Below are 25,119 nucleotides of genomic sequence, written 5' to 3' on the forward strand. Positions count from 1 at the left end.
AGACCCCGGGCCTCTCCCCGTGCAGTGCAATGGTTTCATCTGCTTCCTGCTGAGCTGCAAAGCATTACTGGGATGGGATTTCCTTCTGACTGCTGATGTCACGACAGATGCATTAGGCCCAGGAGTCCCTGTACCCCCTTTATAGCAGGCAGCTATCTGCACATGGCATGCTGTGCCAGCTGTTGTGGGGTACAGCGCCTGGACATGCCCTGGGGCAGGGTCTGCAGGATCTGGACCAGGAACCAGAGGCAAGACTCCTGAGCTGCAGGTAGGGACCCTGCAACCAATGACCTGGGGGGTGACAGGTAGGGACCCTGCAACCAATGACCTGGGGGGTGACAGGTAGGGACCCTGCAACCAATGACCTGGGGGGGTGACAGGTAGGGACCCTGCAACCAAGGACCTGGGGGGGTGACAGGTAGGGACCCTGCAACCAATGACCTGGGGGGTGACAGGTAGGGACCCTGCAACCAATGACCTGGGAGGGGGGGGGGGGGGGGGGGGGTGACAGGTAGGGACCCTGCAACCAATGGCCTGGGGGGGGGGGGGGGGTGACAGGTAGGGACCCTGCAACCAATGACCTGGGGGGGTGACAGGTAGGGACCCTGCAACCAATGACCTGGGGGGTGACAGGTAGGGACCCTGCAACCAATGACCTGGGAGGGGGGGGGGGGGTGACAGGTAGGGACCCTGCAACCAATGACCTGGGGGGGGGGGGTGACAGGTAGGGACCCTGCAACCAATGACCTGGGGGGGGGGGGGGGTGACAGGTAGGGACCCTGCAACCAATGACCTGGGGGGGTGACAGGTAGGGACCCTGCGACCAAGGACCTGGGGGGGGGGGGGGGGGTGACAGGTAGGGACCCTGCAACCAATGACCTGGGGGGGGTGACAGGTAGGGACCCTGCGACCAATGACCTGGGGGGGTGACAGGTAGGGACCCTGCGACCAATGACCTGGGGGGGGGGGGGGGGTGACAGGTAGGGACCCTGCAACCAATGACCTGGGGGGTGACAGGTAGGGACCCTGCAACCAATGACCTGGGGGGGGGGGGGTGAGAGGTAGGGACCCTGCAACCAATGACCTGGGGGGTGACAGGTAGGGACCCTGCAACCAATGACCTGGGGGGGTGACAGGTAGGGACCCTGCAACCAATGACCTGGGGGGGGGGGGGTGACAGGTAGGGACCCTGCAACCAATGACCTGGGGGGTGACAGGTAGGGACCCTGCAACCAATGACCTGGGGGGGGTGACAGGTAGGGACCCTGCAACCAATGACCTGGGGGGGGGGGGGGTGACAGGTAGGGACCCTGCAACCAATGACCTGGGGGGGGGGGGGTGACAGGTAGGGACCCTGCAACCCCAATGACCTGGGGGGGTGACAGGTAGGGACCCTGCGACCAATGACCTGGGGGGGGGGGGTGACAGGTAGGGACCCTGCAACCAATGACCTAGGGGGGTGACAGGTAGGGACCCTGCAACCAATGACCTGGGGGGGTGACAGGTAGGGACCCTGCAACCAATGACCTGGGGGGGTGACAGGTAGGGACCCTGCAACCAATGACCTGGGGGGGTGACAGGTAGGGACCCTGCAACCAATGACCTGGGGGGTGACAGGTAGGGACCCTGCAACCAATGACCTGGGGGGGGGGGGTGACAGGTAGGGACCCTGCAACCAATGACCTGGGGGGGGGGGGACAGGTAGGGACCCTGCAACCAATGACCTGGGGGGTGACAGGTAGGGACCCTGCAACCAATGACCTGGGGGGTGACAGGTAGGGACCCTGCAACCAATGACGTGGGGGGGGGGGGGTGACAGGTAGGGACCCTGCGACCAATGACCTGGGGGGTGACAGGTAGGGACCCTGCAACCAATGACCTGGGGGGTGACAGGTAGGGACCCTGCAACCAATGACCTGGGGGGTGACAGGTAGGGACCCTGCAACCAATGACCTGGGGGGTGACAGGTAGGGACCCTGCAACCAATGACCTGGGGGGGTGACAGGTAGGGACCCTGCAACCAATGACCTGGGGGTCCTATGTTAATGTAGGGTTACACTCACTGGAAGGCCACGAGTATAAGGATGAGTGTCAGCCACACACAGAGTATATCATCCACAGCAGAACCTCTGCTCAGTGAGCACTGAGAGTCCGGGGGACAGGTGGAGTCCGGGCCCCCCAGTCCTGCCGGTATAGTTACACGGTTCACAGCAATATACAGAACACTAGGCCAGCATGTTATCAGTGTGCGACTGGCGCCATCTGCTGGAGGATGCGGGAATGACACAAATAACCAGCAAACTACTGTACAATGTAATAATAATACATGTAAAACCTAACAATAACACATCACCTACATCCATACAATACTGGACTATAGTATAAACAGTCATGATGAATACCAGAAACTGCCCAGGTTATACCAGCTGTACATATATAATTATATACAGGGGATGCCCAGGTTATACCAGCTGTACATATATAATTATATACAGGAGATGCCCAGGTTATACCAGCTGTACATATATAATTATATACAGGAGATACCCAGGTTATACCAGCTGTACATATATAATTATATACAGGAGATACCCAGGTTATACCAGCTGTACATATATAATTATATACAGGAGATGCCCAGGTTATACCAGCTGTACATATAGAATCATATACAGGAGATACCCAGGTTATACCAGCTGTACATATATAATTATATACAGGAGATGCCCAGGTTATACCAGCTGTACATATATAATTATATACAGGAGATGCCCAGGTTATACCAGCTGTACATATATAATTATATACAGGACATACCCAGGTTATACCAGCTGTGCATATATAATTATATACAGGAGATACCCAGGTTATACCAGCTGTACATATATAATTATATACAGGAGATGCCCAGGTTATACCAGCTGTACATATATAATTATATACAGGAGATACCCAGGTTATACCAGCTGTACATATATAATTATATACAGGAGATGCCCGGGTTATACCAGCTGTACATATATAATTATATACAGGAGATACCCAGGTTATACCAGCTGTGCATATATAACTATATACAGGAGATGCCCAGGTTATACCAGCTGTACATATATAATTATATACAGGAGATGCCCAGGTTATACCAGCTGTACATATATAACTATATACAGGAGATGCCCAGGTTATACCAGCTGTGCATATAGAATTATATACAGGAGATGCCCAGGTTATACCAGCATGGTTCATATCATTATATACAGGAAGAACAGTATAAGAAAATGGATATGTTATTTTGAGCATCCGTTATTTTTTTATGGGAGAAAAATTACTTTTTGAAGGACTTTTTTTTTTTCTGTCAAAAATAACTGATCTCTTACGGAAGTGACACAAACTGGTGTAAACTGATTATAAAGGGGTCCTCTCACTTCAGCTAATGGCAATTATTATGTAGATGCAGTTAATACCAAGCACTTACTAATGTATTGTGATTCTCCATATTGCCTTCTTTGCTGGATTCATTTTTCCATCACATTATATACTGCTCGTTTCCATGGTTACGACCACCCTGCAATCCAGAAACGGTGGCCGTGCTTGCACACTATAGGAAAAAGTGCTGGCCTCTCTCGTGGCCATTTCTGTGGGAGTGCACCTAGGACGGCGCTTTTTTTCCTACAGTGTGCAAATATCACCACCGCTGATGGATTGCAGGGTGGTCGTAACCATAGAAACGATTCTTTAAGTTGTTTTAACAGCCACCAAATAATAGTAGGTTGTATTTTGTCCCTCGCACATAATGTAAGGCGACGTTTGACACTGCTCGGCCCTGGTGCTGGGTCTCGCAATCTGCTGTGCGTTTTTTTTTTATATACTTTTACGTCACTGGGAGACTTTACTGACTTTGTCTTTTTCTCCCTTAAGGGAACCATCCAAGTAGAAATGGAAAGTACAAAGCAAACCAGAGTTTCCCGGCCACACAAGATCAGTGAGTCTTTAAAGGTGAGGACACGTACACAGCGCCCCCCAGACCGCGCACTTTAGGTCCGTGTAGTGGCGACTGCACAAGAGTGCGGGTAAAAGCACATAACAACCGCACTAATTTCCATGTGGATTTATGTGCGTTTCTGCACCATATCTGCAGATTTTGGTGTGGATAAGATGCGGTTTTGCCACAGATCTCAACCTTCACTGGAAAATGGTGAAATCTGCAGATAAACATAATTGACATGCTGCGGATCTGGAAGTCCACGCGGCAGGTCCATTTCCACACAGAAACAATCCGCGAAGTGTACATGAGGTCATCCCATACACTTTGCTGGTACTGTACTAGGCTGTATTCCACGTGGAAAACCACACATATTCTGCACCGTGTGCAGGTCGTCTTATTGTGTTTACTAGCGAATAATATTTACTTTAAAATTAATTTCTATGGCCTATTCGCTTCTCTTACCCCCAAAATTTTTTGCAAACACACAGCTCCTTAGACAAGTACAAAAGTTATGGGGGTCAGAATATGGTGATATAAAAAATTAAAAAAACATTATTATTATTTTTTTTCAGTATTTAGACATAAAACCTGTACATATGTGGTATTGTTGCAATTGTACTGACCCAGAGATTTTTGCCAAAAGGGAACGCCGTAGAGACAGAACCCGTAAAACTGTGGAGGAATAGCAATCTTTTTAAATTTTTTTCCATTGCCAGCCCATTTGGAATTTTTTTCCCGCTTCCCACTACATGGTATGCCATATTAAATGGTGGCATTAGAAAGTACAACTTGTCCCACAAAAAACAAGCCCTCATATGGACATGTAAATGGAAAAATATAAAAGTTATGGCTCAAGGAAGAAAAATTAAAACGCAAAAACGAAAAAACCTCCAGTATCCTAAGGGTTAATAGATGCAAAGATATATATGCAGCCACCACTAGAGGGCGCTCAGTGCACACAGATACATACAGATATATACAGCTACCACTAGAGGGAGCTCAGGAGATTACTGCATACAGATATATACAGCCACCACTAGAGGGAGCTCAGGAGATTACTACATACAGATATATACAGCCACCACTAGAGGGAGCTCAGGAGATTACAGCATACAGATATATACAGCCACCACTAGAGGGAGCTCAGGAGATTACTACATACAGATATATACAGCCACCACTAGAGGGAGCTCAGGAGATTACTACATACAGATATATACAGCCACCACTAGAGGGAGCTCAGGAGATTACTACATACATATATATACAGTCACCACTAGAGGGAGCTCAGGAGATTACTACAGATATATACAGCCACCACTAGAGGGAGCTCAAGAGATTACTACATACAGATATATACAGCCACCACTAGAGGGAGCTCAGGAGATTACTGCATACAGATATATACAGTCACCACTAGAGGGAGCTCAGGAGATTACTACATACAGATATATACAGCCACCACTAGAGGGAGCTTAAGAAATTACTACATACAGATATATACAGCCACCACTAGAGGGAGCTCAGGAGATTACTACATACAGATATATACAGCCATCACTAGAGGGAGCTCAGGAGATTACTACATACAGATATATACAGCCATCACTAGAGGGAGCTCAGGAGATTACTACATACAGATATATACAGCCATCACTAGAGGGAGCTCAGGAGATTACTACATACAGATATATACAGCCATCACTAGAGGGAGCTCAGGAGATTACTACATACAGATGTATACAGCCACCACTAGAGGGAGCTCAGGAGATTACTACATACAGATATATACAGCCACCACTAGAGGGAGCTCAGGAGATTACTACATACAGAGATATACAGCCACCACTAGAGGGAGCTCAGGAGATTACTATGTACAGATATATACAGCCACCACTAGAGGGAGCTCAGGAGATTACTACATACAGATATATACAGCCACCACTAGAGGGAGCTCAGGAGATTACTACATACAGAGATATATACAGCCACCACTAGAGGGAGCTCAGGAGATTACTACATACAGATATATACAGCCTCCACTAGAGGGAGCTCAGGAGATTACTGCATACAGATATATACAGCCGCCACTAGAGGGAGCTCAGGAGATTACTACATACAGATATATACAGCCACTACTAGAGGGAGCTCAGGAGATTACTACACACAGATAAATACAGCCACCACTAGAGGGAGCTCAGGAGATTACTACACACAGATAAATACAGCCACCACTAGAGGGAGCTCAGGAGATTACTACACACAGATAAATACAGCCACCACTAGAGGGAGCTCAGGAGATTACTACATACAGATATATACAGCCACCACTAGAGGGAGCTCAGGAGATTACTACATACAGATATATACAGCCACCACTAGAGGGAGCTCAGGAGATTACTGCATACAGATATATACAGCCACCACTAGAGGGAGCTCAGGAGATTACTGCATACAGATATATACAGCCACCACTAGAGGGAGCTCAGGAGATTACTATGTACAGCCACCACTAGAGGGAGCTCAGGAGATTACTATGTACAGAGGAGATTACTGCATACAGATATATACAGCCACCACTAGAGGGAGCTCAGGAGATTACTACATACAGATATATACAGCCACCACTAGAGGGAGCTCAGGAGATTACTATGTACAGAGGAGATTACTGCATAAAGATATATACAGCCACCACTAGAGGGAGCTCAGGAGATTACTACATACAGATATATACAGCGACCACTAGAGGGAGCTCAGGAGATTACTGCATACAGATATATACAGCCACCACTAGAGGGAGCTCAGGAGATTACTACATACAGATATATACCACTAGAGGGAGCTCGGGAGATTACTACATACAGATATATATAGCCACCACTAGAGGGAGAAATAAAGAAAAGAAGCAGCACTCAAGAAAGAAAGCGGGTGCAAAAAATCCTCCTTATCAGACCTGTGACCACGGTCCAAGTTGTAGATACAAGGCAAAAAAATGAAGGCAGCACTCCAAATAGTGAAGAAAGTGGAACCACTAGAGGGAGCTCCGGAGATTACTGCATACAGATATATACAGCCACCACTAGAGGGAGCTCAGGAGATTACTACATACAGATATATACAGCCACCACTAGAGGGAGCTCCATAGATTACTACATACAGATATATACAGCCACCACTAGAGGGAGCTCCATAGATTACTACATACAGATATATACAGCCACCACTAGAGGGAGCTCAGGAGATTACTGCATACAGATATATACAACCACCACTAGAGGGAGCTCAGGACATTACTGCATACAGATATATACAGCCACCACTAGAGGGAGCTCAGGAGATTACTACATACAGATATATACAGCCACCACTAGAGGGAGCTGTCACAGTCTGAGTTTGACTGTGATGCAGTTGCCGTGCAGACTGGTTGCCAGGGGCAACGTGTAGTTTGTGGTTTGCACGTGCACTTCCCCTTTAAGGTGTGCCTCCCTGCTGTTTGGTGAGCAAGGGGTTAATCTTCTGGCTAGTGGGGATTAAGGCGTTTCCTGGGTGTGGCCGCAAGCTTGATATAAACCTGTGGCTTGCTGGCTGGGTGCAGTTGTACTACAGCCTTGCTTGGTGTTGGAGCTTTGCTCCTTGCCTGGGTGCTTCTGCCCAGTCCTTGAGGGCCACCTTATGGAACATAAATTGTCCTCCCTTCTGTACCCTCCTTGTACCTTTACCCTCACTTGTTGTATGTGTGGTGTGGGTTTATGTTCTGGGTGTGTGAAGCGTTTTGTTGGTTGTTACATGTCTGGGCTCTTGTTGGTATTGGTCCCTGCATGTATGCTATACGTCACCTGGTATGTTTATACCTCCGTGGGGGGCTGGTTTCCTGGAGGGGTTAACCATTAGTCTGTATGCAGTGCTGCCTGGGGCTGCCGTGCTCCTTGCGGCATGGGGTCCAGGCAGTATCAGGAGTGCTGGATACCTGTGTGTGTGTTGTCTGTGCGGTGTCCTGTTTGGTGTGTGGGCACCTGTACTTATGCACTGGTTCCAGTCGTGGTGGCTGCGGCAGGTAAGTGTGTTTCTGGTGTTCTTACCTGCAGATCCAGATGCTGCATATGGTCATTTCCCTTCCACCTGTTACTAGGCAGCTGGAGACTCCGGTTCGTCTGAGTCCCTGAGGAACCGGTTGTTTCCTATTCCTGACCCCTATGCCAGGGACAGTCAGGGTCAGCAGGATCCAGGTTCCAGTGCATGAGCCCTCCCACCTTCAGGGTTTGCTCATGCGGTTAGGAGATCAGGGTTAGGATTAGGGCGGCTGTAGGTTGTGGCCTGCTCCCTTCATTGTTGTCTGGCCTAGTAACAGTTCCCATTATACGGTGGGGGGTTTCCCCACTCCCCACCGTGACAGGAGCTCAGGAGATTACTACATACAGATATATACAGCTACCACTAGAGGGAGATGAGGAGATTACTGCATACAGATATATACAGCCGCCACTAGAGGGAGCTCAGGAGATTACTACATATAGATATATACAGCCACCACTAGAGGGAGCTCAGGAGATTACTACATACAGATATATACAGCCACCACTAGAGGGAGCTCAGGAGATTATTACATACAGATATATACAGTCACCACTACAGGGAGCTCAGGAGATTACTACATACAGATATATACAGCCACCACTACAGGGAGCTCAGGAGATTACTACATACAGATATATACAGCCGCCACTAGAGGGAGCTCAGGAGATTACTACATCCAGATATACACAGCCGCCACTAGAGGGAGCTCAGGAGATTACTACATACAGATATACACAGCCGCCACTAGAGGGAGCTCAGGAGATTACTACATCCAGATATACACAGCCGCCACTAGAGGGAGCTCAGGAGATTACTACATACAGATATACACAGCCGCCACTAGAGGGAGCTCAGGAGATTACTACATACAGATATATACAGCCTCCACTAGATGGAGCTCAGGAGATTACTGCATACAGATATATACAGCCGCCACTAGAGGGAGCTCAGGAGATTACTACATACAGATATATACAGCCGCCACTAGAGGGAGCTCAGGAGATTACTACATACTGATATATACAGCCACCACTAGAGGGAGCTCAGGAGATTACTACATACAGATATATACAGCCTCCACTAGAGGGAGCTCAGGAGATTACTGCATACAGATATATACAGCCGCCACTAGAGGGAGCTCAGGAGATTACTACATACTGATATATACAGCTACCACTAGAGGGAGCTCAGGAGATTACTACATACTGATATATACAGCTACCACTAGAGGGAGCTCAGGAGATTATTGCATACAGATATATACAGCCACCACTAGAAGGAGCTCAGGAGATTACTACATACAGATATATATAGCCACCACTAGAGGGAGCTCAGGAGATTACTGCATACAGATATATATATAGCCACCACTAGAGGGAGCCCAGGAGATTACTACATACAGATATATACAGCCACCACTAGAGGGAGCCCAGGAGATCACTACATACAGATATATACAGTCACCACTAGAGGGCGCTCAGGAGATTACTACATACAGATATATATACAGCTACCACTAGAAGGAGCTCAGGAGATTACTACATACAGATATATACAGCTACCACTAGAGGGAGCTCAGGAGATTACTACATACAGATATATACAGCTACCACTAGAAGGAGCTCAGGAGATTACTACATACAGATATATATAGCCACCACTAGAGGGAGCTCAGGAGATCACTACATACAGATATATACAGCTACCACTAGAGGGAGCTCAGGAGATTACTACATACAGATATATACAGCTACCACTAGAGGGAGCTCAGGAGATTACTACATACAGAGATATATATAGCCACCACTAGAGGGAGCTCAGGAGATTACTGCATACAGATATATATAGCCACCACTAGAGGGAGCCCAGGAGATTACTACATACAGATATATACAGCCACCACTAGAGGGAGCCCAGGAGATCACTACATACAGATATATACAGTCACCACTAGAGGGCGCTCAGGAGATTACTACATACAGATATATACAGCTACCACTAGAAGGAGCTCAGGAGATTACTACATACAGCCACCACTAGAGGGAGCTCAGGAGATTACTACACACAGATATCCACAGCCACCACTAGAGGGAGCTCAGGACATTACTACATACAGATATATACAACCACCACTAGAGGGAGCTCAGGAGATTACTACATACAGATATATACAGCCACCACTAGAGGGAGCCCAGGAGATTACTACATACAGATATATACAGTCACCACTAGAGGGCGCTCAGGAGATTACTACATACAGACACAGGTGAAACTCAAAAAATTAGAATATCGTGCAAAAATCCATTTATTTCAGTAATGAAACTTAAAAGGAATTGCATTAATGCAGCTTAAAATTAGAATTTTGTGAAAAGGTTCAATATTCTAGGTTCAAAGTGTCACACTCTAGTCAGCTAAATAATTTATACCCCCTGAGTAAATGGTACCTCCAAATTGTGGCTTTGGGGTTTCATAAGCTTTAAGCCATAATCATCCAAATTATAACAAATAAAGGCTTGGAATATCTCGCTTTGCATGTAATGAGTCCATCTCATATGTTAGTTTCACTTTTTAAGTTGCATTACTAGAATAAATGAACTTTGCACAATATTCAAATTTTTCGAGTTTCTCCTGTATATGCAGCAACCACTAGAGGGAGCTCAGGAGATTACAGCACACTACAGTATTCATACCAGGGTTGGAAAATTATTTCTGCCATGTACAGTTGCAAGAAAAAGTATGTGAACCCTTTGGAATGATATGGATTTCTGCACAAATTGGTCATAAAATGTGATCTGATCTTCATCTAAGTCACAACAATAGACAATCACAGTCTGCTTAATCTAATAACACACAAAGAGTTAAATGTTACCATGTTTTTATTGAACACACCATGTAAACATTCACAGTGCAGGTGGAAAAAGTATGTGAACCCCTAGACTAATGACATCTCCAAGAGCTAATTGGAGTGAGGTGTCAGCCAACTGGAGTCCAATCAATGAGAAGAGATTGGAGGTGTTGGTTACAGCTGCCCTGCCCTATAAAAACACACACCAGTTCTGGGTTTGCTTTTCACAAGAAGCAATGCCTGATGTGAATGATGCCTCGCACAAAAGAGCTCTCAGAAGACCTACGATTAAGAATTGTTGACTTGCATAAAGCTGGAAAGGGTTATAAAAGTATCTCCAAAAGCCTTGCTGTTCATCAGTCCACGGTAAGACAAAGTGTCTATAAATGGAGAAAGTTCAGCACTGCTGCTACTCTCCCTAGGAGCGGCCGTCCTGTAAAGATGACTGCAAGAGCACAGCGCAGACTGCTCAATTTGGTGAAGAAGAATCCTAGAGTGTCAGCTAAAGACTTACAGAAGTCTCTGGCATATGCTGACATCCCTGTTAGTGAATCTACGATACGTAAAACACTAAACAAGAATGGATTTCATGGGAGGATACCACAGAGGAAGCCACTGCTGTCCAAAAAACCATTGCTGCACGTTTACAGTTTGCACAAGAGCACCTGGATGTTCCACAGCAGTACTGGCAAAATATTCTGTGGACAGATGAAACCAAAGTTGAGTTGTTTGGAACAAACACACAACACTATGTGTGGAGAAAAAGAGGCACAGCACACCAACCTCAAAACCTCATCCCAACTGTGAAGTATGGTGGTGGGGGCATCATGGTTGGGGGCTGCTTTGCTGCGTCAGGGCCTGGACGTATTGCTATCATCGAAGGAAAAATGAATTCCCAAGTTTATCAAGACATTTTGCAGGAGAACTTGAGGCCATCTGTCCACCAGCTGAAGCTCAACAGAAGATGGGTGCTGCAACAGGACAACGACCCAAAGCATAGAAGTAAATAAACAACAGAACGGCTTAAACAGAAGAAAATCCGCCTTCTGGAGTGGCCCAGTCAGAGTCCTGACCTCAACCCGATGGAGATGCTGTGGCATGACCTCAAGAAAGCGATTCACACCAGACATCCCAAGAATATCGCTGAACTGAAACAGTTCTGTAAAGAGGAATGGTGAAGAATTACTCCTGACCGTTGTGTCTGATCTGCAACTACAGGAAACGTTTGGTGGAAGTTATTGCTGCCAAAGGAGGTTCAACCAGTTATTAAATCCAAGGGTTCACATACTTTTTCCTCCTGCACTGTGAATGGTTACATGGTGTGTTCAATAGAAACATGGTAACATTTAATTTTTTCTGTGTTATTAGTTTAAGCAGACTGTGATTGTCTATTGTTGTGACTTAGATGAAGATCAGATCACATTTTATGACCAATTTGTGCAGAAATCCATATAATTCCAAAGGGTTCACATACTTTTTCTTGCAACTGTATGCTACTTTTATCAAGTGAGAGCCAAGTGATCCACTGACCACTAGCAAACTGATCCGGCCGTGCCCCTTGAGGAGCGCAGGAAGACAAGCGATAATTGCCTCTTAGCAAATTGCTGGCCAGAATATAATGTGGGTACACAGCGAAGGTTTTCTTGTGTTACTTAGTTTTGACTCCAATGTTTTTGAGGATATCCCAAGTTCTTAGTTTTCCATCCTCTGCTGCTTCCATATGTTTGCTGTTCCAACCTCAGACAACCCCTATATATCCTGCTCCAGCCTCAGCTGCCCTTATATATCCTGCTCCAGCCTCAGACAACCCCTATATATCCTGCTCCAGCCTCAGCTGCCCTTATATATCCTGCTCCAGCCTCAGACAACCCTTATATATCCTGCTCCAGCCTCTGCTGCCCTTATATATCCTGCTCCAGCCTCAGACAACCCCTATATATCCTGCTCCAGCCTCAGCTGCCCTTATATATCCTGCTCCAGCCTCAGACAACCCCTATATATCCTGCTCCAGCCTCAGCTGCCCTTATATATCCTGCTCCAGCCTCAGACAACCCTTATATATCCTGCTCCAGCCTCAGACAACCCCTATATATCCTGCTCCAGCCTCTGCTGCCCTTATATATCCTGCTCCAGCCTCAGACAACCCCTATATATCCTGCTCCAGCCTCAGACAACCCCTATATATCCTGCTCCAGCCTCAGACAACCCCTATATATCCTGCTCCAGCCTCAGACAACCCCTATATATCCTGCTCCAGCCTCTGCTGCCCTTATATATCCTGCTCCAGCCTCAGACAACCCCTATATATCCTGCTCCAGCCTCAGCTGCCCTTATATATCCTGCTCCAGCCTCAGCTGCCCTTATATATCCTGCTCCAGCCTCAGACAACCCCTATATATCCTGCTCCAGCCTCAGACAACCCCTATATATCCTTCTCCAGCCTCAGACAACCCCTATATATCCTGCTCCAGCCTCAGACAACCCCTATATATCCTGCTCCAGCCTCAGCTGCCCTTATATATCCTGCTCCAGCCTCAGACAACCCCTATATATCCTGCTCCAGCCTCAGACAACCCCTATATATCCTGCTCCAGCCTCAGACAACCCCTATATATCCTGCTCCAGCCTCAGCTGCCCTTATATATCCTGCTCCAGCCTCAGACAACCCCTATATATCCTGCTCCAGCCTCAGCTGCCCTTATATATCCTGCTCCAGCCTCAGCTGCCCTTAAATATCCTGCTCCAGCCTCCGCTGCCCTTATATATCCTGCTCCCGCCTCAGACAACCTTTATATATCCTGCTCCAGCCTCTGCTGCCCTTATATATCCTGCTCCCGCCTTAGACGACCCCTATATATCCTGCTCCAGCCTCTGCTGCCCTTATATATCCTGCTCCCGCCTTAGACGACCCCTATATATCCTGCTCCAGCCTCAGCTGCTGCTATATATCCTGCTCCAGTCTCAGACAACCCCTATATATCCTGCTCCAGCCTCAGCTGCCCTTATATATCCTGCTCCAGCCTCCGCTGCCCTTATATATCCTGCTCCAGCCTCAGACAACCCCTATATATCCTGCTCCAGCCTTAGACAACCCCTATATATCCTGCTCCAGCCTCAGACAACCCCTATATATCCTGCTCCAGCCTCAGCTGCCCTTATATATCCTGCTCCAGCCTCAGCTGCCCTTATATATCCTGCTCCAGCCTCAGCTGCCCTTATATATCCTGCTCCAGCCTCAGACAACCCCTATATATCCTGCTCCAGCCTCAGCTGCCCTTATATATCCTGCTCCAGCCTCCGCTGCCCTTATATATCCTGCTCCCGCCTCAGACAACCCTTATATATCCTGCTCCAGCCTCTGCTGCCCTTATATATCCTGCTCCCGCCTTAGACGACCCCTATATATCCTGCTCCAGCCTCCGCTGCCCTTATATATCCTGCTCCCGCCTCAGACAACCCTTATATATCCTGCTCCAGCCTCCGCTGCCCTTATATATCCTGCTCCAGCCTCAGACAACCCCTATATATCCTGCTCCAGCCTTAGACAACCCCTATATATCCTGCTCCAGCCTCAGACAACCCCTATATATCCTGCTCCAGCCTCCGCTGCCCTTATATATCCTGCTCCCGCCTTAGACGACCCCTATATATCCTGCTCCAGCCTCCGCTGCCCTTATATATCCTGCTCCAGCCTCAGACAACCCCTATATATCCTGCTCCAGCCTCAGACAACCCCTATATATCCTGCTCCAGCCTCAGCTGCCCTTATATATCCTGCTCCAGCCTCAGACAACCCCTATATATCCTGCTCCAGCCTCAGCTGCCCTTATATATCCTGCTCCAGCCTCAGCTGCCCTTATATATCCTGCTCCAGCCTCAGCTGCCCTTATATATCCTGCTCCAGCCTCAGCTGCCCTTATATATCCTGCTCCAGCCTCAGCTGCCCTTATATATCCTGCTCCAGCCTCAGACAACCCCTATATATCCTGCTCCAGCCTCAGCTGCCCTTATATATCCTGCTCCAGCCTCAGCTGCCCTTATATATCCTGCTCCAGCCTCCGCTGCCCTTATATATCCTGCTCCCGCCTCAGACAACCCTTATATATCCTGCTCCAGCCTCTGCTGCCCTTATATATCCTGCTCCCGCCTTAGACGACCCCTATATATCCTGCTCCAGCCTCCGCTGCCCTTATATATCCTGCTCCCACCTCAGACAACCCTTATATATCCTGCTCCCGCCTCAGACAACCCTTATATATCCTGCTCCAGCCTCCGCTGCCCTTATATATCCTGCTCCAGCCTCAGACAACCCCTATATATCCTGCTCCAGCCTTAGACAACCCCTATATATCCTGCTCCAGCCTCAGACAACCCCTATATATCCTGCTCCAGCCTCCGCTGCCCTTATATATCCTGCTCCCGCCTTAGACGACCCCTATATATCCTGCTCCAGCCTCCGCTGCCCTTATATATCCTGCTCCAGCCTCAGACAACCCCTATATATCCTGCTCCAGCCTCAGACAACCCCTATATATCCTGCTCCAGCCTCAGCTGCCCTTATATATCCTGCTCCAGCCTCAGACAACCCCTATATATCCTGCTCCAGCCTCAGCTGCCCTTATATATCCTGCTCCAGCCTCAGCTGCCCTTATATATCCTGCTCCAGCCTCAGACAACCCCTATATATCCTGCTCCAGCCTCAGCTGCCCTTATATATCCTGCTCCAGCCTCAGACAACCCCTATATATCCTGCTCCAGCCTCAGCTGCCCTTATATATCCTGCTCCAGCCTCAGCTGCCCTTATATATCCTGCTCCAGCCTTAGACAACCCCTATATATCCTGCTCCAGCCTCAGACAACCCCTATATATCCTGCTCCAGCCTCAGCTGCCCTTATATATCCTGCTCCAGCCTCCGCTGCCCTTATATATCCTGCTCCAGCCTCCGCTGCCCTTATATATCCTGCTCCCGCCTCAGACAACCCTTATATATCCTGCTCCAGCCTCTGCTGCCCTTATATATCCTGCTCCAGCCTTAGACGACCCCTATATATCCTGCTCCAGCCTCTGCTGCCCTTATATATCCTGCTCCCGCCTTAGACGACCCCTATATATCCTGCTCCAGCCTCTGCTGCCCTTATATATCCTGCTCCAGTCTCAGATGACCCCTATATATCCTGCTCCAGCCTCAGCTGCTGCTATATATCCTGCTCCAGTCTCAGATGACCCCTATATATTGTGATCCATGCTACGCTACCCCTGTGGACCCTATATATCCTTCTCCAGCCTCAGAGGACCACTATATATTGTGATCCAGGCTACGATACTCTTATGCCCCCTATATATCTTGTTTCAGCCTCAGATTACTACCTATACATGTTCTGCTCCAGCCTCCGCTGCTTCCCTATATTTACTGGTCCCGGACTGGGATACCCCCTATATATCCTTCCTCCAGAGTTAGTGTGATGATGGTGGGTTTGCCGGCAGTCAGCTCCCCACTGATCAGTAGTTCATAGGACAGAATGCTGGACGGTTACACCATGAAATCCTGACCCGGAACAAATATCTGCTGGCGCAGTGTCACCACCATCGTGTGGGTGAAGAAATATCTTTATTGAAAGACTAAAATGTCCTTTAGGGTGATTTTGAAGACCCCAGCTGCACTCGCCTATCACAGAAGACCATCTGCGCTCCTTAGTGTTGTGCCTACTTGCACAACAAACAGGTGAGCGGCTTTGTTCCTATAGAGGATCCTTACACTTGACGTCCTTACCCTATGAGCGCCTCTCCTTCCTCTGCCACTGATCAGTAGGTGATGCCATGTCCGAGCACTCTGCCATCTCTCACTGTAGTAGGAATAGGCCTGTGTACACATGCTCCTATAAACAGTAATGCTTCTTCTGCTTCCACAGTTGTATCGATGGAGCGACCTCTCCTGTCTGGTTCTTCAGAGACTACATGAGCAGAGGCAGATGGGGCACTTCTGTGACGTCGTACTAGTGGCAGATGATCAGCGAGTCCCGGCTCACAGGAACTTCCTATCGGCCTGCAGTGACTATTTCAACTCAATGTTCACCATAGGCATGAAAGAGGTGCACCAGAAGGAGGTGGAGATGGTCGGTGCCTCGTTCTTAGGCCTCAAAGCTGTCATCGACTTCCTGTACACCGGTGATCTGCCTCTGGATGGAGGGAATATTGATTATGTTCTGGAAACCGCTCATCTCCTACAGATCTGGAAAGTGGTGGACTTCTGCTGCGAGTACCTGGAGAATGAGGTGAATGAGGAGAACTATCTGTACCTGCAGGAACTGGCCTCCATCTACAGCTTGGAACGCCTGGGCTGTTACATTGACTCCTTTATCCTGCGCAGCTACAGCTCCCTGTGCGACACCAGCACCTTCCTGCAGAACATCCCTTTGCAGAAGCTCTGTCAGTACCTGACGAGCAGCCAGGTGCAGCACAGCAGCGAGCACGACCTCCTGCAGTCCGCGCTACAATGGCTGACCCACTGTCCACAGCGCGAGGGCCAGGCTTATCAGGTTCTGCAGAACATCCGATTCCAGCTGATCCTAAAGAGCGAGCTTCTGCAGCGAGTCAAGCCAATAATATGTTCTCTGCTCCCAAAAGAGTCCAACTGTGAGTGTCTGGTGGAGGAAGCCATCTATTACCACAGCAATGTGGCAGCTCAGCCCCTGCTCCAGAACATGCGCAGCACCCTACGTGTGGGGGCAGAGCGCCTTCTCTTCGTGGGCGGAGAGGTTTCTGAACATTGCCTTGAGTTGAGCGATGATGTTTACAGTCTGGACAGTCAGAAGGAGCAGTGGGTGTTGGAGACGCAGCTTCCCGCTCGGAGGAGTCACCACTGTGTCACTGCTCTGGGCAACTTCATCTACGTGGCTGGAGGAAGTTTCTCGAGAGACAACGGTGGGGATGCTGCATCCAACCTTCTCTACAGATACGATCCCCGCTGGAGTCAGTGGACCCAGGTGAGACCCTCTTCCAATAGAGAAATCATGTAGATGTAGCTGCGCCATTGTCTGCCACACACAATGTGCATCAGGGAGCGCAAGTAGTAAAAAAAAATCAAAAAATGTTGTATTTGCTAAAAGGGGGGTTTCAGGAGGAAGACATCACATATTTTAGTAAAGCACCTAAATATTCAGTTCTTCAGCCTTTGGATCTTAATGTGAATGTTTCCATTCACTGACAGGAGGCAAAAAAATATAAAATGAGAAACTCGCAGAACATTTACTTGTGCATAAGATGGACTGGCCCTTTAACTGAGCTGCTTCACCTTCTTGTTTGCAGGTGGCCCCCATGAACCAGCATCGTGTGGATTTCTATTTAGCCGCAGTGACTGATAAACTTGTCGCAGTTGGTGGGAGGAATGAGAATGGCGCCTTGTCTTCAGTGGAAGTCTACTGCCCTCAGCTCGATGTTTGGACCTATGTATCTGAGCTGCCAAGGTGAATCTCATGTTAATTTTATAACTGACATAAGTGACACATGCCAAGTGACCACCAGGAATGGCCGCTGATGCAGTGTTCACAGGGGTTGTCACCCAGCTTTCCAGAGGCATCGTGGGAGCTGGCAGCCAGTCTCTGTAGTGAGGGGGGAGCCCTGGTAGGGGAGCAGGAATGAGAGGGGAGCCCTGGTAGGGGAGCAGGAATGAGAGGCGAGCCCTGGTAGGGGAGCAGGAATGAGAGGGGAGCCCTGGTAGGGGAGCAGGAATGAGAGGGGAGCCCTGGTAGGGGAGCAGGAATGAGAGAGGAGCCCTGGTAGGGGAGCAGGAATGAGAGGGGAGCCCTGGTAGGGGAGCAGGAATGAGAGGGGAGCCCTGGTAGGGGTCAGAAATGAGGGGAGCCCTGGTAGGGGAGCAGGAATGAGAGGGGAGCCCTGGTAGGGGAGCGGGAATGAGAGGGGATCCCTGGTAGGGGAGCAGGAATGAGAGGGGAGCCCTGGTAGGGGAGCAGGAATGAGAGGGGAGCCCTGGTAGGGGAGCAGGAATGAGAGGGGAGCCCTGGTAGGGGAGCAGGAATGAGAGGGGAGCCCTGGTAGGGGAGCAGGAATGAGAGGGGAGCCCTGGTAGGGGAGCAGGAATGAGAGGGGAGCCCTGGTAGGGGAGCAGGAATGAGAGGGGAGCCCTGGTAGGGGAGCAGGAATGAGAGGGGAGCCCTGGTAGGGGAGCAGGAATGAGAGGGGAGCCCTGGTAGGGAAGCAGGAATGAGAGGGGAGCCCTGGTAGGGGTCAGAAATGAGGGGAGCCCTGGTAGGGGAGCAGGAATGAGAGGGGATCCCTGGTAGGGGAGCAGTTATGAGAGGGGAGTCCTAGTAGGGGAGCGGGAATGAGAGGGGATCCCTGGTAGGGGAGCAGGAATGAGAGGGGAGCCCTGGTAGGGGAGCGGGAATGAGAGGGGAGCCCTGGTAGGGGAGCAGGAATGAGAGGGGAGCCCTGGTAGGGGAGCAGGAATGAGAGGGGAGCCCTGGTAGGGGAGCAGGAATGAGAGGGGAGCCCTGGTAGGGGAGCAGGAATGAGAGGGGAGCCCTGGTAGGGGAGCAGCATTGAGAGGGGAGCCCTGGTAGGGGAGCAGCATTGAGAGGGGAGCCCTGGTAGGGGAGCAGCATTGAGAGGGGAGCCCTGGTAGGGGAGCAGCATTGAGAGGGGAGCCCTGGTAGGGGAGCAGGAATGAGAGGGGAGCCCTGGTAGGGGAGCAGGAATGAGAGGGGAGCCCTGGTAGGGGAGCAGGAATGAGAGGGGAGCCCTGGTAGGGGAGCAGGAATGAGAGGGGAGCCCTGGTAGGGAAGCAGGAATGCGAGGGGAGCCCTGGTAGGGGAGCAGCATTGAGAGGGGAGCCCTGGTAGGGGAGCAGCATTGAGAGGGGAGCCCTGGTAGGGGAGCAGGAATGAGAGGGGAGCCCTGGTAGGGGAGCAGGAATGAGAGGGGAGCCCTGGTAGGGGAGCAGGAATGAGAGGGGAGCCCTGGTAGGGGAGCAGGAATGAGAGGGGAGCCCTGGTAGGGGAGCAGGAATGAGAGGGGAGCCCTGGTAGGGGAGCAGGAATGAGAGGGGAGCCCTGGTAGGGGAGCAGGAATGAGAGGGGAGCCCTGGTAGGGGAGCAGGAATGAGAGGGCAGCCCTGGTAGGGGAGCAGAAATGAGAGGGGAGCCCTGGTAGGGGAGCAGGAATGAGAGGGGAGCAGGAATGAGAGGGGAGCCCTGGTAGGGGAGCAGGAATGAGAGGGGAGCCCTGGTAGGGGAGCAGGAATGAGAGGGGAGCCCTGGTAGGGGAGCAGGAATGAGAGGGGAGCCCTGGTAGGGGAGCAGGAATGCGAGGGGAGCCCTGGTAGGGGAGCAGGAATGAGAGGGGAGCCCTGGTAGGGAAGCAGGAATGAGAGGGGAGCCCTGGTAGGGGTCAGAAATGAGGGGAGCCCTGGTAGGGGAGCAGGAATGCGAGGGGAGCCCTGGTAGGGGAGCAGGAATGCGAGGGGAGCCCTGGTAGGGGAGCAGGAATGAGAGGGGAGCCCTGGTAGGGGAGCAGGAATGAGAGGGGAGCCCTGGTAGGGGAGCAGGAATGCGAGGGGAGCCCTGGTAGGGGAGCAGGAATGAGAGGGGAGCCCTGGTAGGGGAGCAGGAATGAGAGGGGAGCCCTGGTAGGGGAGCAGGAATGAGAGGGGAGCCCTGGTAGGGGAGCAGGAATGAGAGGGGAGCCCTGGTAGGGGAGCAGGAATGAGAGGGGAGCCCTGGTAGGGGAGCAGGAATGAGAGGGGAGCCCTGGTAGGGGAGCAGGAATGAGAGGGGAGCCCTGGTAGGGGAGCAGGAACGAGAATGGCGCCTTGTCTTCAGTGGAAGTCTACTGCCCTCAGCTCGATGTTTGGACCTATGTATCTGAGCTGCCAAGGTGAATCTCATGTTAATTTTATAACTGACATAAGTGACACATGCCAAGTGACCACCAGGAATGGCCGCTGATGCAGTGTTCACAGGGGTTGTCACCCAGCTTTCCAGAGGCATCGTGGGAGCTGGCAGCCAGTCTCTGTAGTGAGGGGGGAGCCCTGGTAGGGGAGCAGGAATGAGAGGGGAGCCCTGGTAGGGGAGCAGGAATGAGAGGGGAGCCCTGGTAGGGGAGCAGGAATGAGAGGGGAGCCCTGGTAGGGGAGCAGGAATGAGAGGGGAGCCCTGGTAGGGGAGCAGGAATGAGAGGGAAGCCCTGGTAGGGGAGCAGGAATGAGAGGGGAGCCCTGGTAGGGAAGCAGGAATGAGAGGGGAGCCCTGGTAGGGGTCAGAAATGAGGCGAGCCCTGGTAGGGGAGCAGGAATGCGAGGGGAGCCCTGGTAGGGGAGCAGTTATGAGAGGGGAGTCCTAGTAGGGGACCAGAAATGAGAGGGGAGCCCTGGTAGGGGAGCAGGAATGAGAGGGGAGCCCTGGTAGGGGAGCAGGAATGAGAGGGGAGCCCTGGTAGGGGAGCAGCATTGAGAGGGGAGCCCTTGTAGGGGAGCAGGAATGAGAGGGGAGCCCTGGTAGGGGAGCAGGAATGAGAGGGGAGCCCTGGTAGGGGAGCAGGTATGAGAGGGGAGCCCTGGTAGGGGAGCAGGAATGAGAGGGGAGCCCTGGTAGGGGAGCAGGAATGAGAGGGGAGCCCTGGTAGGGGAGCAGGAATGAGAGGGGAGCCCTGGTAGGGGAGCAGGAATGAGAGGGGAGCCCTGGTAGGGGAGCAGGAATGAGAGGGGAGCCCTGGTAGGGGAGCAGGAATGAGAGGGGAGCCCTGGTAGGGGAGCAGGTATGAGAGGGGAGCCCTGGTAGGGGAGCAGGAATGAGAGGGGAGCCCTGGTAGGGGAGCAGGAATGAGAGCGGAGCCCTGGTAGGGGAGCAGGAATGAGAGGGGAGCCCTGGTAGGGGAGCAGGTATGAGAGGGGAGCCCTGGTAGGGGTCAGAAATGAGGGGAGCCCTGGTAGGGGAGCAGGTATGAGAGGGGAGCCCTGGTAGGGGTCAGAAATGAGGGGAGCCCTGGTAAGGGAGCAGGAATGAGAGGGGAGCCCTGGTAGGGGAGCAGGTATGAGAGGGGAGCCCTGGTAGGGGTCAGAAATGAGGGGAGCCCTGGTAAGGGAGCAGGAATGAGAGGGGAGCCCTGGTAGAGGTCAGAAATGAGGGGAGCCCTGGTAGGGGAGCAGGAATGAGAGGGGAGTCCTAGTAGGGGAGCAGGAATGAGAGGGGAGCCCTGGTAGGGGAGCAGGTATGAGAGGGGAGCCCTGGTAGGGGTCAGAAATGAGGGGAGCCCTGGTAAGGGAGCAGGAATGAGAGGGGAGCAGGTATGAGAGGGGAGCCCTGGTAGGGGTCAGAAATGAGGGGAGCCCTGGTAAGGGAGCAGGAATGAGAGGGGAGCCCTGGTAGGGGAGCAGGTATGAGAGGGGAGCCCTGGTAGGGGTCAGAAATGAGGAGAGCCCTGGTAGGGGAGCAGGAATGAGAGGGGAGTCCTAGTAGGGGAGCAGGAATGAGAGGGGAGCCCTGGTAGGGGTCAGAAATGAGGGGAGCCCTGGTAGGGGTCAGTAATGAGAGGGGAGCCCTGGTAGGGGTCAGTAATGAGAGGGGAGCCCTGGTAGAGGAGCGGGAATGAGAGGGGAGCCCTGGTAGGGGAGCGGGAATGCGAGGGGAGCCCTGGTAGAGGAGCGGGAATGAGAGGGGAGCCCTGGTAGGGGAGCGGGAATGAGAGGGGATCCCTGGTAGGGGAGCAGGAATGAGAGGGGAGCCCTGGTAGGGGAGCAGGAATAAGAGGGGAGCCCTGGTAGGGGAGCAGGAATGAGAGGGGAGCCCTGGTAGGGGAGCAGGAATGAGAAGGGAGCCCTGGTAGGGGAGCAGGAATGAGAAGGGAGCCCTGGTAGGGGAGCAGGAATGAGAAGGGAGCCCTGGTAGGGGAGCAGGAATGAGAGGGGAGCCCTGGTAGGGGAGCAGGAATGAGAGGGGAGCCCTGGTAGGGGAGCAGGAATGAGAGGGGAGCCCTGGTAGGGGAGCTGGGGAGTGGGAATCAGAGGGGAGTAGGGCTGCAGCTATTGATTATTTTAGTAATGAAGTATTCTATCGATTTAATCCAACGATTAATCAAGTGCTCTAATAAGAAAAAAACAAATTAAAAGAACATTTTCCTTTATAAAATCTCATCACCCCCCCTATGCCAAGCTTCCCCCCAGTGCCATCAGTCCTATTTCTGTGACTCAGGAAGACCCCATTTCCAGCCTCCTCATACCCAGCACTCATCCCTCCCACAGTGTAATATTAATTCTGCAAGCCGCCTCATTTATCACATGAGGGTGAGGAGGCGTCTTTAGTTTTGAGCTTTTCTGTGTCCTGTGTAGACAAACCTATCATGATAGCACAGATAAGTAGAGTTGAGAATAAACGTGGGTTAAAGGTTGTGGCACCCGATACCTGCCCCATCTTATCTGAGACATGATAAAGATAAACGTGCTCCTACATAAGTCACTCATTCACAGGGCCACAGGAAGAGCTCCGCAAATCACTGGGACGCGGTGGTAGCATTCCGGGAACAATACCACGGGTTGTGGATTCTGTCATAGCGCCACCTTGGGGCATTTATCTTGAACCGCACTGCCAGCCTAATGGATTAATGGACAGTGCTGCCATGTTTTTCTAATCCTCTACAATCCCATTAAAGGGGTTGTCCGGGTTCAGAGCTGAACCCGGACATCCCTCCATTTTCACCCCGGCAGCCCCCCGACATGAGCATCGGAGCAGTTCATGCTCCGATGCTCTCCTTTGCCCTGCGCTAAATTGCACAGGGCAAAGGCATTTTTAGGAGTTCCGGTGACGTACCGGGGCTCTCCATGGGGCGGACAGGAACCCCGGTGACGTCACCGGCACTGATGGGCGGGATTTAGCTTTGCCCTAGCCAGTAAAACGGCTAGGGCAGAGCTAAAGCCCGCCCCTCAGAGCCGGTGACTTCACCGAACACACTGCCGGGCGGAAGTTACCGCCCGGCAATGTGTTATTGAAAACAAAAAAGCCTGTGCCCTGCGCGACTTAGCGCAGGGCACGGGAGCGCATCGGAGCATGAGATGCTCCGATGCTAGCCTCAGGGGGGCTGTCTGGGTGAAAAAAAGGGTATGTCCGGGTTGACAACCCCTTTAAGATTTTTACTATTACGCCTCATGCACACAACCATATCTGTTTTGCGGTCCACAACTGCCAATACCGGACGTGTGCGTCCCACATTTTCCCGTTCCGCACATCCTGCCTTATGTTAAAAATGCTTATTCTCGTTCACAGACAAGAATACAGGCACACGGATGGGGACAGCACTCAGTGCTTTTTGCAGCCCTGTTGAAATGAATGGGTCCTCATCCGATCTGCCATAATTGGGATCAGATGCGGACCAAAAATACAGTTGTATGCACGGGGCCTGATAGCGGAGTGTGCCGGAGACTGGTGATTGCCTTTATTTCAATATAATGAATATGCTCCTATATTTTAGATTCACATACGGCCACGCTGGCTCCGTACACAAGGACTATGTCTATGTCTCTGGAGGACATGATTACCAGATTGGACCCTACAGGAAAAACCTGCTGTGCTATGACCCTCGAGCTGACGCCTGGGAGGAGAGGAGACCCATGACTGTTGCCCGGGGCTGGCACAGTATGTGCACACTGGATGACAGTATTTATGCTATAGGGGGGAGCGATGACAACCTGGAGTCTATGGAACGATTTGATATCCTTGCCGTGGAGTGCTACAGCCCCCAGTGCGATCAGTGGACACAGGTAGCTCCATTACTCCATCCGAACAGTGAGTCCGGGGTAGCCGTTCTAGGCAATAAGATCTATATCCTGGGCGGATACAGCTGGGAGAACACAACTTTCTCAAGGACTGTACAAATATATGATAAAGAAAGGAAGAAGTGGACGAAAGGGACGGACCTGCCCAAGACAGTGGCCGGAGTGTCCGCCTGTGTGTGCGTGCTGAAAAACCGGAGCCATGACAAAGCTAAAAAAACAAAAACAAAGAGACCGTCAGACAAAGGCCGATGATGGTCTGACCGCTGTCTCTGTCCCCCCCAGACCCCTCAGTTCCTTACTGACTCCTCTGTGCCCTTCTGACACTTCTAGCAGCAGCTTATCTCTTTAAGAAAAAAGATTTGGGTATGTTTAAAGGGGTATTCCGGCTATAACAGGTTATCCCATATCCACATGATAGGGGATCAGATTGGTAG

The 25,119-nt window shown here is 50.9% G+C and overlaps 1 protein-coding gene across 1 annotated transcript; it reads left to right on the plus strand.

The window, feature by feature from the left end:
• The first annotated feature begins 14 nt into the window (after positions 1–14).
• KLHL36 (kelch like family member 36) lies at positions 15–25,119 on the plus strand. Its single transcript, XM_040410549.1, has 5 exons — positions 15–268; positions 3,919–3,996; positions 16,815–17,888; positions 18,211–18,368; positions 24,382–25,119. Exons 2-5 carry the CDS (start codon positions 3,937–3,939, stop codon positions 24,935–24,937), a joined length of 1,848 nt encoding a protein of 615 aa, XP_040266483.1. The 5' UTR covers positions 15–268; positions 3,919–3,936; the 3' UTR covers positions 24,938–25,119.

This window comes from Bufo bufo, chromosome 10, assembly GCF_905171765.1.
Source record: "Bufo bufo chromosome 10, aBufBuf1.1, whole genome shotgun sequence".
NCBI classification, from domain to species: Eukaryota; Metazoa; Chordata; class Amphibia; order Anura; family Bufonidae; genus Bufo; species Bufo bufo.